The sequence below is a fragment of the Triturus cristatus genome, chromosome 7 (assembly GCF_964204655.1).
Source record: "Triturus cristatus chromosome 7, aTriCri1.1, whole genome shotgun sequence".
NCBI lineage: Eukaryota > Metazoa > Chordata > Amphibia > Caudata > Salamandridae > Triturus > Triturus cristatus.
The window spans coordinates 938083806-938097932 of NC_140590.1; the positions used below are offsets into that span (position 1 = coordinate 938083806).

Genomic DNA, 14127 nt, shown 5'->3' on the forward strand with positions numbered 1-14127 from the left:
CATGAGCCCTGTGCCCCTACAGTACCCAGGTCCATTCCTGGGCACTGTATGTGCAGTGCTGCCATTTAAAAGTATATGGTGCTGGGAGATCGTCAACACAAACTCCACAGCACCATGATGGCTTCACTGAAGACTGAGAAGTTTGGTATCAAACTTCTCAGCACATTAAACCTGCACTGATGCCAGTGCAGGATTTAATGTACAATGCACAATAGAGGGCATCTTAGAGATGCCCCCTGAACCTAACCTACAATCCACGTCTGGTCTTAGGGGCTGCTTAGGCTGCCACACAGCAGACATGTTACTGGACCCCTGGTTAGAGAGCCATCCGCTCTCCTGGGCCTGCAACAATGCACATCCTGGGCGAGGTGCTAGGTCTCCTCCTCCAGGATGGGCAGGGGAAGCTTCAAAGGCATGCCGCCTTTGTGAGCTTCACCAGGCCACTTGCTGCACTCAGCAACTGGCCCCTACTGGTTTTAAACCCCCACTCTGGCGGGTAGACCCGGTCCCGAAACCCCAAGGAAGGACAGGGGGTGTGCCAGCCTCTGCCAACCCCACCCCTCAGTTGGGGGAGGCGAAGTGAAGCACATCTCCGGGCTCTCGCCATCTTGAAGATTGAAGATGGGGAGCCCTGCCCAATCAGGACTAGGCCACTGACCCCTCCCACAGGAGAGTGGCAGGATAGGGGGGTGTACCCACCCCAGGGCAGGGACCCAGTGGTCCCTGCCCTTTACCTACCTGTAACGCCCCTAAATTTAGTATTTAGGGGCACCCTGAACTTTACTTCCTTATATCTAGATTCCGAAACAGCAAAGAAGATCAAGAAGCAAGAAGACCTGCCGTGCAGCTGCTAACAAGAGAAAGACACCAACTGCTTTGGCCCCAGCCCTACCGGCCTGTCGACCCTCGATCCTGCTCCTGCTAAATTCCGGTATCTCCGATGGCCAGCAACCTCACAAACCCCGGAGGACCTGGCTACCTTGTGACTCTAAGCATCTGGGACTCCCAGGGGTAGTGGTACTGCTCAAAGCAAGTAACTGACCCCTGGCATCAGCCAGGAACCGCGAACCCTGCACGCTCTGCACCAGCCAAGCCTGGCCTGTGCTGGAGTGGACAAAGACCCGAGGACGTCCCCCCAGCGACTGTGACCCCAAATCCGGCACCCAAGGATCCACCTCGACGCTCCTGACGACGCCTGCAGCCTCAGAACCAGGGACCCCCCCCAACCACGATCAACAGAGGGTAAGATTTCCCGACACCAAAAGGCACCCCTGCACCCGGCGCCCTGCAGCCCCCTGTGCCCACTCCTGGGTACCTACCTATCCTCCAACTACCCAACTTACCTCTCAAAGTGGTGGTCGCACCTAAAGAATCTTCGTCCCCGAGCTTGCAGCCTTTGTTCATTCTTGAGCTTCTCCATTGCAATCCATTGAACGCCCGACTGCTCAAAAGCACCCTGCACCCAGCCGCCCGAGTGGCCCTGACAGTGCAACTTCTACTCCAACCTACTGACCCATTTGCCCTGAGCAAGTGACCAGGAGCCCAGCTCCCACAGCCACGTGGCCTACTAGCCAGCAGCCACCAACCACGGGCCCCCTGCCTCCTAGAGGATAACATTGGGCCTACCTCACTCTGCACCCGGCTGCCCCAGTGCCGCTGAGGGTGTAACAACTGTACTTACCTGACCCTGGGAGACCCCCGAGTGTATGCCCAGCACCTTAACTCTGCCAGTCGAGTACTTACCCAAAAGCAGATAACTCACTTTTCTTCCATAGGGTAACATTGGCTGGTTTCACTTGAAAATTCTTCTGTGTGGAGAGTTTCTAAAACTTAAAATATTCACCTAAAATCAACCGAGTAGCGAAATCGAAAATACTCACCTGCTATTAGGAGACATCCCTGTGCTGGACCTTGGTGCCCAGCACTGACCCTGAAAAGTAATTACAACCACCCTTACCGCTAACTCAATTTTCTCCCATAGGAAACCATTGACTGTTTTTCTGTGAAATTTCTTCTAAGTGTCGATTTTTGCAAACTACAAATATGCTTTAAAAATCGTACAACTGTGAAAACGTAATTACTTACCTGTTTTAGATAGATGTCCCATTACTGAGCCTAGGAGCCCAGCACTGGATTACAAAAGTAACGAGAACATACTTTACCTGCAACTTGAATTGCCTTCCATAGGATAACATTGCCTGGTTTTTGCTGAAAAAGCTTTTAAGTGTCGATTTTGCAAAATTACAAATATTTGTTAAAAATCGCCTGAATAACCTAAACGCATTCTCTCAACTGCTTACAGGTGGTACACTAGTGCTGGATCCAACACTGAGCTAGAAAAAGTAACAATAACCCCACTTACCTGCTAAGTGAATTTCCTTCCATAGGATAACATTGTTAATTTCATTAGAAAAAGTTTTAAAGTGTCAACTTTTAAAATACCAAAATAATGCTTAAAAATCACCACAGTAACTAGATCGTATTTACTCACCTGTTTCTAGGAACTGTCCCAGGACTGAATCTAGGATCCAGTCCTGGAGTTGGAAAAGTAATCAATTGCATTTAACTTGAAATTCCCATTGAGCTCAATGTATTATTGTGTTTGAAATTGTGTTGCCTATTGCAACAAACTGTAACTATTGCATTTAAAAGTCTATTGCCATTGCAAAGTATTCAACTAAAGCATCTCATTCTGAGAAAGTATATTTTGATACCTATTGTTGGTTCTAAAATAAAACAACCATATATTTTTATATACAAACCATTGGCCTAGAGTTCAGTTCTCGAGTGTGTGAGACCATTTGCTGACTGAGTGTGTTCAACAAATGCTTTACACTGTCCTCTGATAGTGCCTTACTGCTCGACCAAGCTACCACTTTAGAGAGTAAGGTTATATCTAACTTTAGCCTCTGCCAAACCTCTGGGGACTGTGGACTCTGCACACTGTACTTATTTGGGAACAGCATATACAGAGCCACTTTCCTACACACTCCGCCCATCGTCTTGTGTTTACTATGTTCTTGCTAAAAAGAAACCACTAGAAGTAATCTGGGGTCCTTCCACAAGAGCAGACGCACGTACCTTGTCAGCGGCCAGTAGAATGACCATCACAAAGATGTATGACAATATGGGCCTCACTTGACAAATTCGCAAAGCATTATTGCTTAAGATTCAGAGGTGAAAGGGGATGGCCCTTTTGCCTGTTCCATGTTGCACAGTTTTGCCACTCCTTACGGAATCCGGGGTCGAGATAGAACTCCAGTGAAGTCACATCAGTGCTGCACCAGGCGACATAAGGGGGCCAACCTCATCTGCTGCCATAGGTGAGATGCCTGGGAATATTCAAAAGGTGAGAAATCTGCAGATAGATAAGTATCCACCAGAAAGAATATTTGAAGGTAAGTATCTTTTTTTTCTTTCCTTTTAAAGATTGTTCTCGATTTCAGCACGTTTCTGGGGCTACTAACTGTTCATCATTTAAATAAAGATACCCTTGTTAAAGAACTGATTCCGCGGGTAAGTATGTTTTTTCTTCATTGATGACCCTTCAGCAGAAAAGATTGTTTATGCTCTAATCTAGAATTATTTCAAATGTTGTACGGTGCATCACGCTATAATGACCTTAGAATAACAGAACCACCAAAGGTATCAAATCACATTTCAGAAGAGGCAAACCATCTTTATTTGGCCATGTTGATAGATGTGTCATTTCGGACATTTTTTGCCAAGAACACCCATGGGCTTCTGTGCACAGTCAAGTAACTGGACACAATTTGATTGTTCTGTTATCCCACATATCATAGTTTTATTGTTGTATTCTCTCTGGACCCTCATGTGATTGTTTAAAAGAGGAAAAATCTTTTTAGAAGAGGAATATGTGCAAAGTAGTGTTCATTGGAAAATCTACCTTTAGGAACACTTTTTTTTAATGGATGTTGTCTTTCAGTAGATTGCTCTTTGCCATCACTACTCCTCTCATTCTGATGCTTTGGAGGTTGGTTGTTCTGTATTTAGTAAGCTTTTTCTCTGCTTGATCCAGCTTTTTTTTTTTTTTTTTTTTTTAACTTTACGGGGAATCGTGGTACCAGTGATATCATTGGTATATGCAGTATCTTCATGATACTCACTCATAACTTTCTTTGACAATGCATGGGTGTCTCCACTCGTTGAGCCCATTGGAGCAGCCTGTAGTTCAAAATTATTTTCCACATCCAGGCACGTTGTGATATGTATCTGGTTGTATAATTGGTGGGAAAACTGTGTGACCTGGTGCACACATATGATCATGTTAAGCCTTACTTATTTACTGAGCAGTTATCTCCTCCTGTTTGAATGTTTTACAGTACCATTCCAATCCTTTGGTTTTTCGACTTCTGTTGTTAAACCTAGACCTTTTGTGTTCAGTTAAATAATTATTCTTCACTTGGCCTTAGGACATTTAGCTTAACACTATAATCAGCTAACATTAATTCAGATTTATCAAGTTAATTCAATTAGTTCATGCCTTGAAAATGTATTTTATTAATGCTGTTGACTTAGTTAGAAAACCTTGTCTTCTACATTTTTTCCCTTTAGTGGAGGAAGATGTTCCTATAGAGCCTCCGTCTGCTACAACTACAACCACGATTGGTATTTCTGCAACTTCAGCCACCTTTACAAGTGTCTTTGGAAAAAAGAGGGCAAATGTTGTAACAACACCTAGTACAAACAGGAAGAACAAGAAAAACAAAACAAAAGACACTTCTCAGATCACTGAAATAATATTGCAAGATGAGCACATGTCTTTAGCGCAACAAAGAGCAGATAAAAATAAAATAAATGGAGAACCTAGAGGTGGAGGTGTATGTAATGATGGCAATAGCGACTCTGATAATCTAGACAGTACAGATTGCAATAGTGAGGGCAGCAGTGGGGGAAAAAGCCAAGAGATGCACTTCACACCTGAAATGAATGCTATAACGGACCGACGATTTGCATCAGAACTTCGCCATTCTCATGAAGAAAAGCCCAACATAACTGCGTCAAGAATTCAATCAAGGTAAACCTCTACTGGTATTTTTAAAATATATTGCTAACGGCAAACATCTTGCATCATTTTATGTGCAAGCAAAGACATTATATGGTCTAAAGTTATATTTAGCAGCTATTCAAAAACTTAATTGTTTTATTGTGCACAGATATTGATTAGATCGTTGAATCCACCAAACACATTTATTGGTCTTGTCACTGAAAATGTAAAGTAAGAAAAATATTTTTCAAATTTGTCAGAGCTGTAGTGTTGTCTTTGTAGAATCACACGTGGGAGACCGTCTAAAATGCATATTGTTATTTAACCAGTATTGGATCTTTCATAGAGTCACATGATTGAATCATTTCCCAAAGTTCAGATGGGAGTCCGACAGTAGCTTAGAAAAGCAATGCAATGATGGGTATAGACTACAAAGGCCATAGGCCCTTAAGTTTAGTAACATATCATAGTCATTTGAAGAAGAAAAAAAAAGACTGAACTTAAGTTTCAATCAATCAGGTTGTACCACCCTCCGGAACACTCCTGTGAGAAGAAAGATTTTCTCCCAGACTTGTTCTAGAAGAATTTCAGCACTATATCCCTTCAGGTAGGCAAATCAATGTCGGCCAAGAAGAGAGCACTCTCGGAAAATTATAGCAAGATGCTTTTAATGTGCGAAACCTCCCAGCACTGGCAGACGCGTTTCGGCACTACGAATATATCGATGTCAGTGACTGACATCGCTACATTTGCAGTGAGTGCTCCCTTCTTTGGCCGACATAGATTTGTCTGCCACGGCTAATGTACGTATAGCGGCTCCCCACCGCTGGAGATTCGCACCCGGGACGCGAGGCATAGCGGCAGTGATTGTTGAACGTTTATTTTCTAAAATCAACGTACCCAGTCCAGTAAAACTTCTATTCCTTGCGCGTTTCTGGGCTTAACAGCACCTTCAGCAGAGGAGAACTTGCAGTGTACTGCCAAACTGCTCACAGGCGCCATTAAACGCATTCTCCTTATTCATCCCCAGTGGGCTCACAGGTAAGTTTCTATGAAATGCATGCTGGTACCTGTAGTATTCAATTCCGAGCAAACAATGTTCCCCTAATGGGTTCAGTAATATCTGCAAAGTCTTTGTCCATATACATCTCCACAGTGGGCTCTGAGCTGGAATGGCCGGTTATGTTGTTTCCTTCCCCGCTGTGCCATTCAAACAACTCGAAACCTTTCAAGTCTTTGGCCCCATGTCTTGAGTCCCATGGTGGCGTGTCTTCTGCGGCCAGGCTACCGAAATCAAATCCCTATAAAATTCACCCTGAGGCACAGACACACCGACAGCAGGGCGGTTGAAGAATTGTTTATTTTCTAAAATCGACAATCCCAGTCCAGTAAAACTTCTATTCATTACGCGCTTCGGGGCTTAACAGCTCCTTCGTCAGAGGTGAGCTTGCAGTGTACTGCCAAACTGCTCACAGGCGCCATTAACCGCATGCTCCTTATTCATCCCCAGTGGGCTCACAGGTAAGTTTCTATGAAATGCATGATGGTACATGTAGTATTCAATTCCGAGCAAACAATGTCCCCCAGTGGTTTCATTACTATCTGCAAAATCTTTGTCCATATACCTCACCACAGTGAGCTCTGGGATGGCCGGTTATATTGTTTCCTTCCCCCGCTGTGCCATTCAAACGACTTAAAACCTTTCAATTCTTTGTCCCTATGTCTTGTGTCCCATGGTGGCGCGTCTTCTGCGACCAGGCTACCGCAATCAAATCCCAACAAAATTCGCCCTGAGGCAAAGACACGCCGACAGCAGGGCGGTTGAAGAGCCGTTTATTTTCTATAATCGATGTTCCCAGTCCAGTCAAACTTCTATTCCTTCTTTGCCTCAGGGCGAATTTTGTTGGAAGATAGACAGATAGACAGACAGATAGAAAGATATATATATATATATATATATATATATATATATATATATATATATATATATATATATATATATATATATATATATATATATATATATATATTCAGGTAATATGAGCTGCCGATCACACACTATGCCTAGATCGCCATCTGGTGTTGGGCCCGGATGTTTGCACTTGTTTTTGTCTTGGAAAAGTCTTTGGAAGTCACGAGATAGGTGACTCCTCCTTTGGATGATAGTGCGCATGGGCATCGGCTCCATCTTCAGATTGTTTTTTTCCGCCATCAGGCTCGGATGTGTTTCTCGCGCTCCAGTTCGGTAAACAATACAACTTTTGACGCGCAATCCTTCACCTTTCTCCGGTATTGTTTTCGATCGCGATTCCTAATCGACGTGCATCTTCAACTTCGAAGTCTTAGGTTCCGGTCGTCAACGAAGGCCTACCTAGGCCACAGCACGTGGCTCATGGAAAGGACTCCATTTAAAAAGTGTCCTCAGTGTGGATCGATGTTTCCTCTCACAGATCTTCATGAGGTGTGTAACCTGTGTCTTTCACCGGAGCACGAGGCCAGAGACTTTACAGCTTGTGCCTTCTTCCGCTCCAAAAAGACTATTTGGGACCGTCGAGCTCGACGAACCATGGCTCGCTCGTCGACATCCATTCCCGACGACATCTTCCACGAGGCCGTCGATGTACCAGAGAAGGAGCGGGCCAAACAACACCTCAGCAACGACTCCGAAGAGGATGCCGACGTCGAAGACATCACTCCTGGGCAGCGGGTTTTAAGTACTGACCCGACCCCCTCCCTAAAACCCCCAAAACGGCTTCGGTGACACCTTCTCCTTCAGGCCTAGGTGCTCACCGGGACACTACTTCTCACGCCCGCTTCCGGGCCCAGCAAAGAAGTCTACAACTAAGCCTTTAGGCCACTCAGGATCGAGTCAGCCTGCCGTCGGAGCCGACACCAAGACCCTGGCACCGAAAAATAAACCCTCTTCCTCCACTGTGCGGACTACCACATCGACACCGAAATGTACTCCAGCCATCCGCTCCGAAAAAACCATCGGAACCAAGTGCAACACCACCGGCACCGAAAAAACCCTCGGAACCGAAACAACAACCGGTCCCGCAGGCCCCCTCAGAGACTAAAAAGCCTCACTCTCTCAAGCCTGAAGAGCACAGATCCGCTTTGGAATCTGTGCCGGGTAAGCCTTTGGCACTGAAAAAATCAGTACCTAAAGGTCGACCTCGAGCAGAAGAACTTTTTCAACCAGATCCACTGCAAAAAAACGCTTATTAAGGACCCTAAAACACCCGTATCGGGAGTATTCCTGCTCGCCGTACAATTCTTATTGTTGCGAGGCGGTAACATATCACTATAATTTTCAGTCTGGGTATAGCAAAACATCATATCTTTGGACCATTGAGCTAGTGTAGGTGTAGGGCGGCGCATCCAGCAGATAGCCACGCACCTCTAAACCCATGTCTATCAGCCGCCGCTTTGCCTTAGGGATAGGTTTAGAGTACCCAAGCAGGGCAAGCAGCGGGTCAGGAACCAGCTCAGTAAATCGGTTTAGTTCGTCAAAAATCAGACCCCAGAACCGGGCAATCCCTGGGCACGTCCAAGCTAAATGTAAGAAGTCCGCAGACCATGCATTGCATCTATCGCATGTGGATGCTTATCTTAGACCATATCGATGCAGGCGCTCCGGAGTGTAATAGACTCTATTAAGAAATTTTAAATGCACCAACCTATGCCAGCCATTCAATGTTGTATGCTTTGTGCTCGTGCAGCAATAGGACCATATGTTGTCAGTGAGGTCGCTATGCAAGTCACGCTGCCAGGCCAGTCTTGATTTAGTGTATTTCCTTCCCCTAGTGGCTATTGTAGTGTGATAGATCCTAGACACCATCTTAGCCGGTGATTGTGCTTTAAGAAGGGCAGGTAGGGGCGGCATCTCGGGAGGTTCTGCCATATCCTCTCTCAGTAAGTCATTGAGAGCATGTCTAACTCTGTGGAATTGGAATTTAGCTAGGAGTGTCGGGGTGTCTTCTATCCCTGTCATGTCGCCCCATGTGCGTGCAACACCATCCATGAATAGATCAACTATGTATAGAGCCTTGAGCGTTTGTAGAGCTGCTATAACCCCCCTGTCTTTACATGGTGCGAGCCAGTGGCACCACTCGAGGCGAGCCACTGGGGAGTACAAAATGTTGCCTGCCTGAAGAGTCAACAAATGATGCCAGGCGTGAGTAACTGAATTTAGGGAATCCAATTTGCCTGTACGTCTATCAGGTGAAGTAAACAACAAGGCCGGGAGGGGTCTAGGGGCGGCGACTATCATTTCAATCCGGACATGCGGTATGTCAAGCGGACCATGTATCCAATGATATGCTTGCACACTTTGATCAGCTCTATAATATAGGTCAAAATCCGGCGCACCCAGTCCTCCCATAGAGTACGGCAGTGTGAGTATGTGCCAGGCGACGCATGCCTGCTTGCCTGCCCAAGCAAGGCGTACCATAAGAGACTGAAGTCATTGAAAGAGCACTTGGGGCAACACTATAGGTACATTTGTGAAAAGAAAAAGGAAGCGCGGCAAAATAATCATTTTCATAAGGGACACTCTGCCCATCAGCAACAAAGGGAGGCATATCCAGCGGTCAACATCATCTTCAAGCTTACTAATTGCAACTCCGTAATTCTCATTTAAGGACCACCTCAGAATCTGCATGAAGTTTGACCCCCAAGTAGCGCACCGCCTCAGTAGACCACTGCAGAGGATATTCGGGCTCAAAGGCCATCGTGGCCGGCATTAGGGGGAACATAATGGATTTGTTCCAGTTGACTTTTAGGCCAAACATGGAACTAAAGAGCACTACCTCCCTTAAGACCGGGGAGAGGTTGGTTTCAGGGTTGCGGACATAAAGTAATGTGTCAACCGCATAAGTGGAGACGATCAAACTATAGTTAGGGAAGCGTATGCCTCTGTGATCATGGTACTCCCGGAGAGCACGAGCTAGGGGCTCCGCAACCAAGGCATATAAGATAGGGGACAGGGGGCAACCCTGTCTTGTGCCTCTAGAGATTTGTATAGTGTTAGTGACCAGGGAGCCTATTTTAATAAGTGCCGTTGGGGAATAATACAGCAGCACGAGACGTTGGAGGAACACCTCACCCACTCCCATACGCGTGAGGACCAGCCGCAAGAAGGGCCATTCAACGGAGTCGAACGCCTTCCCCCTATCCAAGAAGACCGCTAAAGCAGGGACCTCCAGCCTAGTGTGTTGCAAGGCAGCAAAGACAGTGCGCAAGTTGTATGTCAGGTTCCTGCCCGGAACAAATCCTGCCTGTTCCGGGGCCACCAAAGTTGAGACAAGTGGGACCAAACGATTGGCCAATATTTTCGCTCAGATTTTTGTGTCCACATTCATTAGAGATAGTGGACGATACGAGGCACAGTCGTCCGGGGGCTTACCCGGCTTGAGTATAGCCACTATGACAGCCTCCCTCATGGAAGGCGGCATGGTGCCGGAGGTGCACATGTCCCCAAACAGCGTGAGCAAGTGTGGAAGCAAAAGGTCAATGAACGCCTTATAAAAGACTACTGTGAGGCCATCCCCTCCGGGCGGGCTTCCCGCCGTCATGCCAGAGAGGGCTAGTAGGATCTCATCCCTTTCAATCGGCCGCATCAGAAATTCACGATACCAATCGGACAGCCATGGTAGTTTAATGTGTTAAGTAGTCCAATATGTGATCATCTGAAAGAGACATGTTAGTGATAGATTCCTTACCTTAGAATAATCCCCAGGCGTCAGTCTGGATCCGGAAAGTTTCCGCTTAGCAGTACCGCTGAGCGCCAGCAGGCGGCGCCGTGCGGCTCCGCGCCAGCAGGCGGCGCCGTGCGGCTCCGCGCCCGTCACTGGCGTCGTGCACTCCGGGACGACGTCACGGAGACTACTTGGGTGCCACCCATGCACGCTGACGTCAGTTCTTTCTTTTTCCGCGCCGAAAGAGCAGATCCGGATTGAGCACGTACCTCGGTCAATTTTTGACCACTTTTTGAGACTTTTTGTCTTCTCCTCTTGTCTCCTGGTGCACGTAGGGATGCCCGGCTTTAAGTCTTGAGGGTCGTTCCACCGTAATATGTCTGTGGCGGACCCCCATGATGTCTGCCTCTACTGCCTGGAGACCAACCACGACTCCCGGGATTGTCGGGACTGCCGTGCCATGGCCCCGAAGTCATTACAGGAGCAGCGCCGGAAATTGCTGGAGGTCCGGCACTCTCACTGCCGCTCTGGGTCTAGGGGCCGTTCGCGGGACTGCGGTCGTCGCTCCTCAGACTCTTAAGTCTTCACCTTCAGATTCTGGTAAGCGATGCCATAAGAAGAAGTCGAAGACGCGTGTTCGTTCTCCGACGTCGCTCCCCGGAGGCGGACGTGGGGGACAGGGGCTCTGCCCCGGCCGCTCCTCTGGAGCCTGGGAGTCCCGTGGCCTACCCGCTATACCCGGGTCCGTCGGCGACTCCCGCACAGCGGCAAGAGTTTCTTGCTGCCTTGGACTGCCTGTTTAGGCCTCGGGCTCCCGCCGGTGCACCTGCGGGCCGTGCGGCCCTGTGTCCAGATCCTGTTGACCCGGCGGCACCGACTCCGGCGGCAGCCCCGGAGCCACTGGATCCAGCGCCTGCAGCTCAGGCCCCGACGCCACAAGGTGCAACGCCCCTGGCTCCGGCCCTGGTGCCACCACAGGCGCCGCACTGGGTGCCGTTTATCCCACCCCTGCCTCGGTTCTCGGGCCATTTCGTTCCGACCTGGGATCCTCCTTGGGATGGAGCTCCGGTTTGGCCCCAGCCGGCGCTAGTCCCAGTGCCGCTGGGCTCCTCTCCGGCTCTGGTCCTGCCGCCACGACCGGCTCCTTCTACCCCGAAGCCGGATGAGGACTGGGATGGCTCCGAGGACCCCCTTGCGCGGCATTGTGACTCCGAGCAGGATTGGGTGGATGACCTTCAAGACGTGGGTGAACGTGGTGAACTTGATGTGTCTTCTGACCCGGGGTTTGCCTCGCCTCCGCCTACTATGGAGGAGGGCGCTTCCTACACTATGGTGCTGCGTCGAGCCGCGGAGACTCTCCACCTCGACCTCCCTACGGTGGCCCTTAAAACCAACCTCCTTACGGAGGTGCTCCAGATGGCGTCTGCGTCGTCGGAGCCGCTGCTCCCTTTCAATGAGGCCCTTGCCGAAGTCTTCTTGGGTACTTGGTTGCGGCTGGCCTCGGGGGCGCCGGTGGATAAGAACGTCGCTAGGCGTCATCGCCCGGCGCCTGGTGATCCCGCCTTGACAACTCACCCCACGCCTGAGACCCTGGTCATTCAGGCCTCGACAGGGCAGAGTGCCTTTCCCTCGGCTCCGCCGGATAAGAACTCTGAGGCTGGACCAATATGGCAAGAGTTTGTTCTCCTCAGCCAGTTTGAGGTTGAGGTCGGTTAATACCACCTGCTTGTTGGGCCGTTACTCCCACGCAGTGTGGGATTCGATGGCGGAGGTTCTGCCTCAGTGCTCTGAGGAGGTCCATACTGTCCTTTCCCAAGCAATTGCGGAGGGCAAGGATGCGGCGAAGTTTGCCATCAGGTTGCGGCGGCACGCCTGGTTGCGTTCCACTGGCTTTTCGCCCGATGTCCAGAGCTCGCTCATGGACATGCCCTTCGATGGCCCCAGCCTCTTTGGTGATAAGGCTGACAATGCCCTGGAGCGCTTTAAAGACTCTCGTGCCACGGCCAAGTCTTTGGGTCTTTCCTCAAACTCCTGCCACAACAGGGTTTCGTTCCTTTCGTGGCCAGGGCGGGGGTGCCCAGGCGCGCTCTTCCAGCAAGCCTGTGCAGAACCAGCCTCAGTGGGACAGCAGACGCGGGTTCCTCAGTGGCGGGTCTGTTAACCAGCGTGCGGGGCAGTCCACTTCCACCCCGGCCGCTTCCGCCTCGAAACCTTCCTAATCCGACCTTCAGGGGGCACCTCCACCACTGGCACGAGATTACGTCGGACAAGTGGGTGCTGCAGATAATATGCCACGGTTACTCGCTCCCCTTTTTGTCCTCACCTCCAGCCATGCCACCTCGGTACCACCGCATGTCGGGGGATCATTTGGCTCTTCTCCGTCGGGAAGTCTCGGCCCTCCTGGCCAAGGGGGGCCATTGAGTACGTCCCGATCAGGAAGTAGGGAGTGGTTACTATTCCCACTACTTCCTGGTCCCCAAGAAGGACGGGGGGGGGCTGCGCCCCATCTTGGACCTCAGGGACGTCAATTGCTTCCTCCATAAGGAGAAGTTCAAGATGCTGATTATGGCTCGGGTCCTGTCTTCCCTGGACCCTGGAGACTGGATGGTAGCGTTGGACTTGCAGGATGCTTATTTTCACATTCCCGTCCTGCCGGTCCATCGGCGTTACCTGCGGTTCACGGTAGGCCAGGAGCATTTTCAGTTTGCCGTGTTCTCCTTCGGTCTTACCAGTGCCCCTCGGGTGTTCACGAAGGGGATGGCGGTGGTCGCAGCTCATCTGCGCAGGTCAGGGGTGTCAGTCTTCCCCTACTTCGACGACTGGCTGTTGAAGGCGGGTTCGCCCCAGGCAGTTGTCTCCCACCTCCAGACTACGGCCAACCTCCTGCATCTGCTGGGGTTCTCCTTCAATGTGCCGAAGTCGCACCTGAGTCCCTCTCAGACACTCCCTTTCATCGGAGCGGTTCTGGATTCAACGCTGTTTCGGGTTTATCCTCCCGAACAGCGAGTCCGGGATATTCAGGCTATGGTTTCGCTCTTTTAGCATCTATCCCGGGTTTCAGTCAGGATGTCCCTCCGGCTTCTGGGCCTGATGGCCTCCTGCATCCTGCTGGTGCCGCATGTCAGATGGCATATACGGGCTCTGCAGTGGGACCCGAAGTTCCAGTGGGCGCAGCATCAGGGCAACCTGTTCGATCATGTCCAGATCTAGGAGGGCACTGCACGGCAATTGCAGTGGTGGCTCACAAATCGTGATTGGGTCACTGGCAGATCCCTCTCACTTCGCCAAACAGAGCACACGGTTGTGACGGATGCGTCCCTCCTGGGCTGGGGAGGCCACATGGGAAAGGCGGAGAACAAAGGTCTCTGGTTTCCGGCGGAGTCCCGGCTCCATATCAACCTTCTGGAGCTGCGGACGATC

General features: G+C 49.7%; 1 protein-coding gene across 2 annotated transcripts in view; it reads left to right on the forward strand.

The window, feature by feature from the left end:
* The window catches only part of ANKHD1 (ankyrin repeat and KH domain containing 1), a 1109311-nt gene that overhangs the window by 719905 nt on the left and 375279 nt on the right, over window positions 1–14127 (forward strand). For both annotated transcript variants that reach the window (XM_085617924.1, XM_085617925.1), the window contains exon 26: window positions 4576–5038. In XM_085617924.1, coding sequence (XP_085474050.1) covers window positions 4576–5038 — 463 coding nt within the window. The remainder of the gene's footprint in view (window positions 1–4575; window positions 5039–14127) is intronic.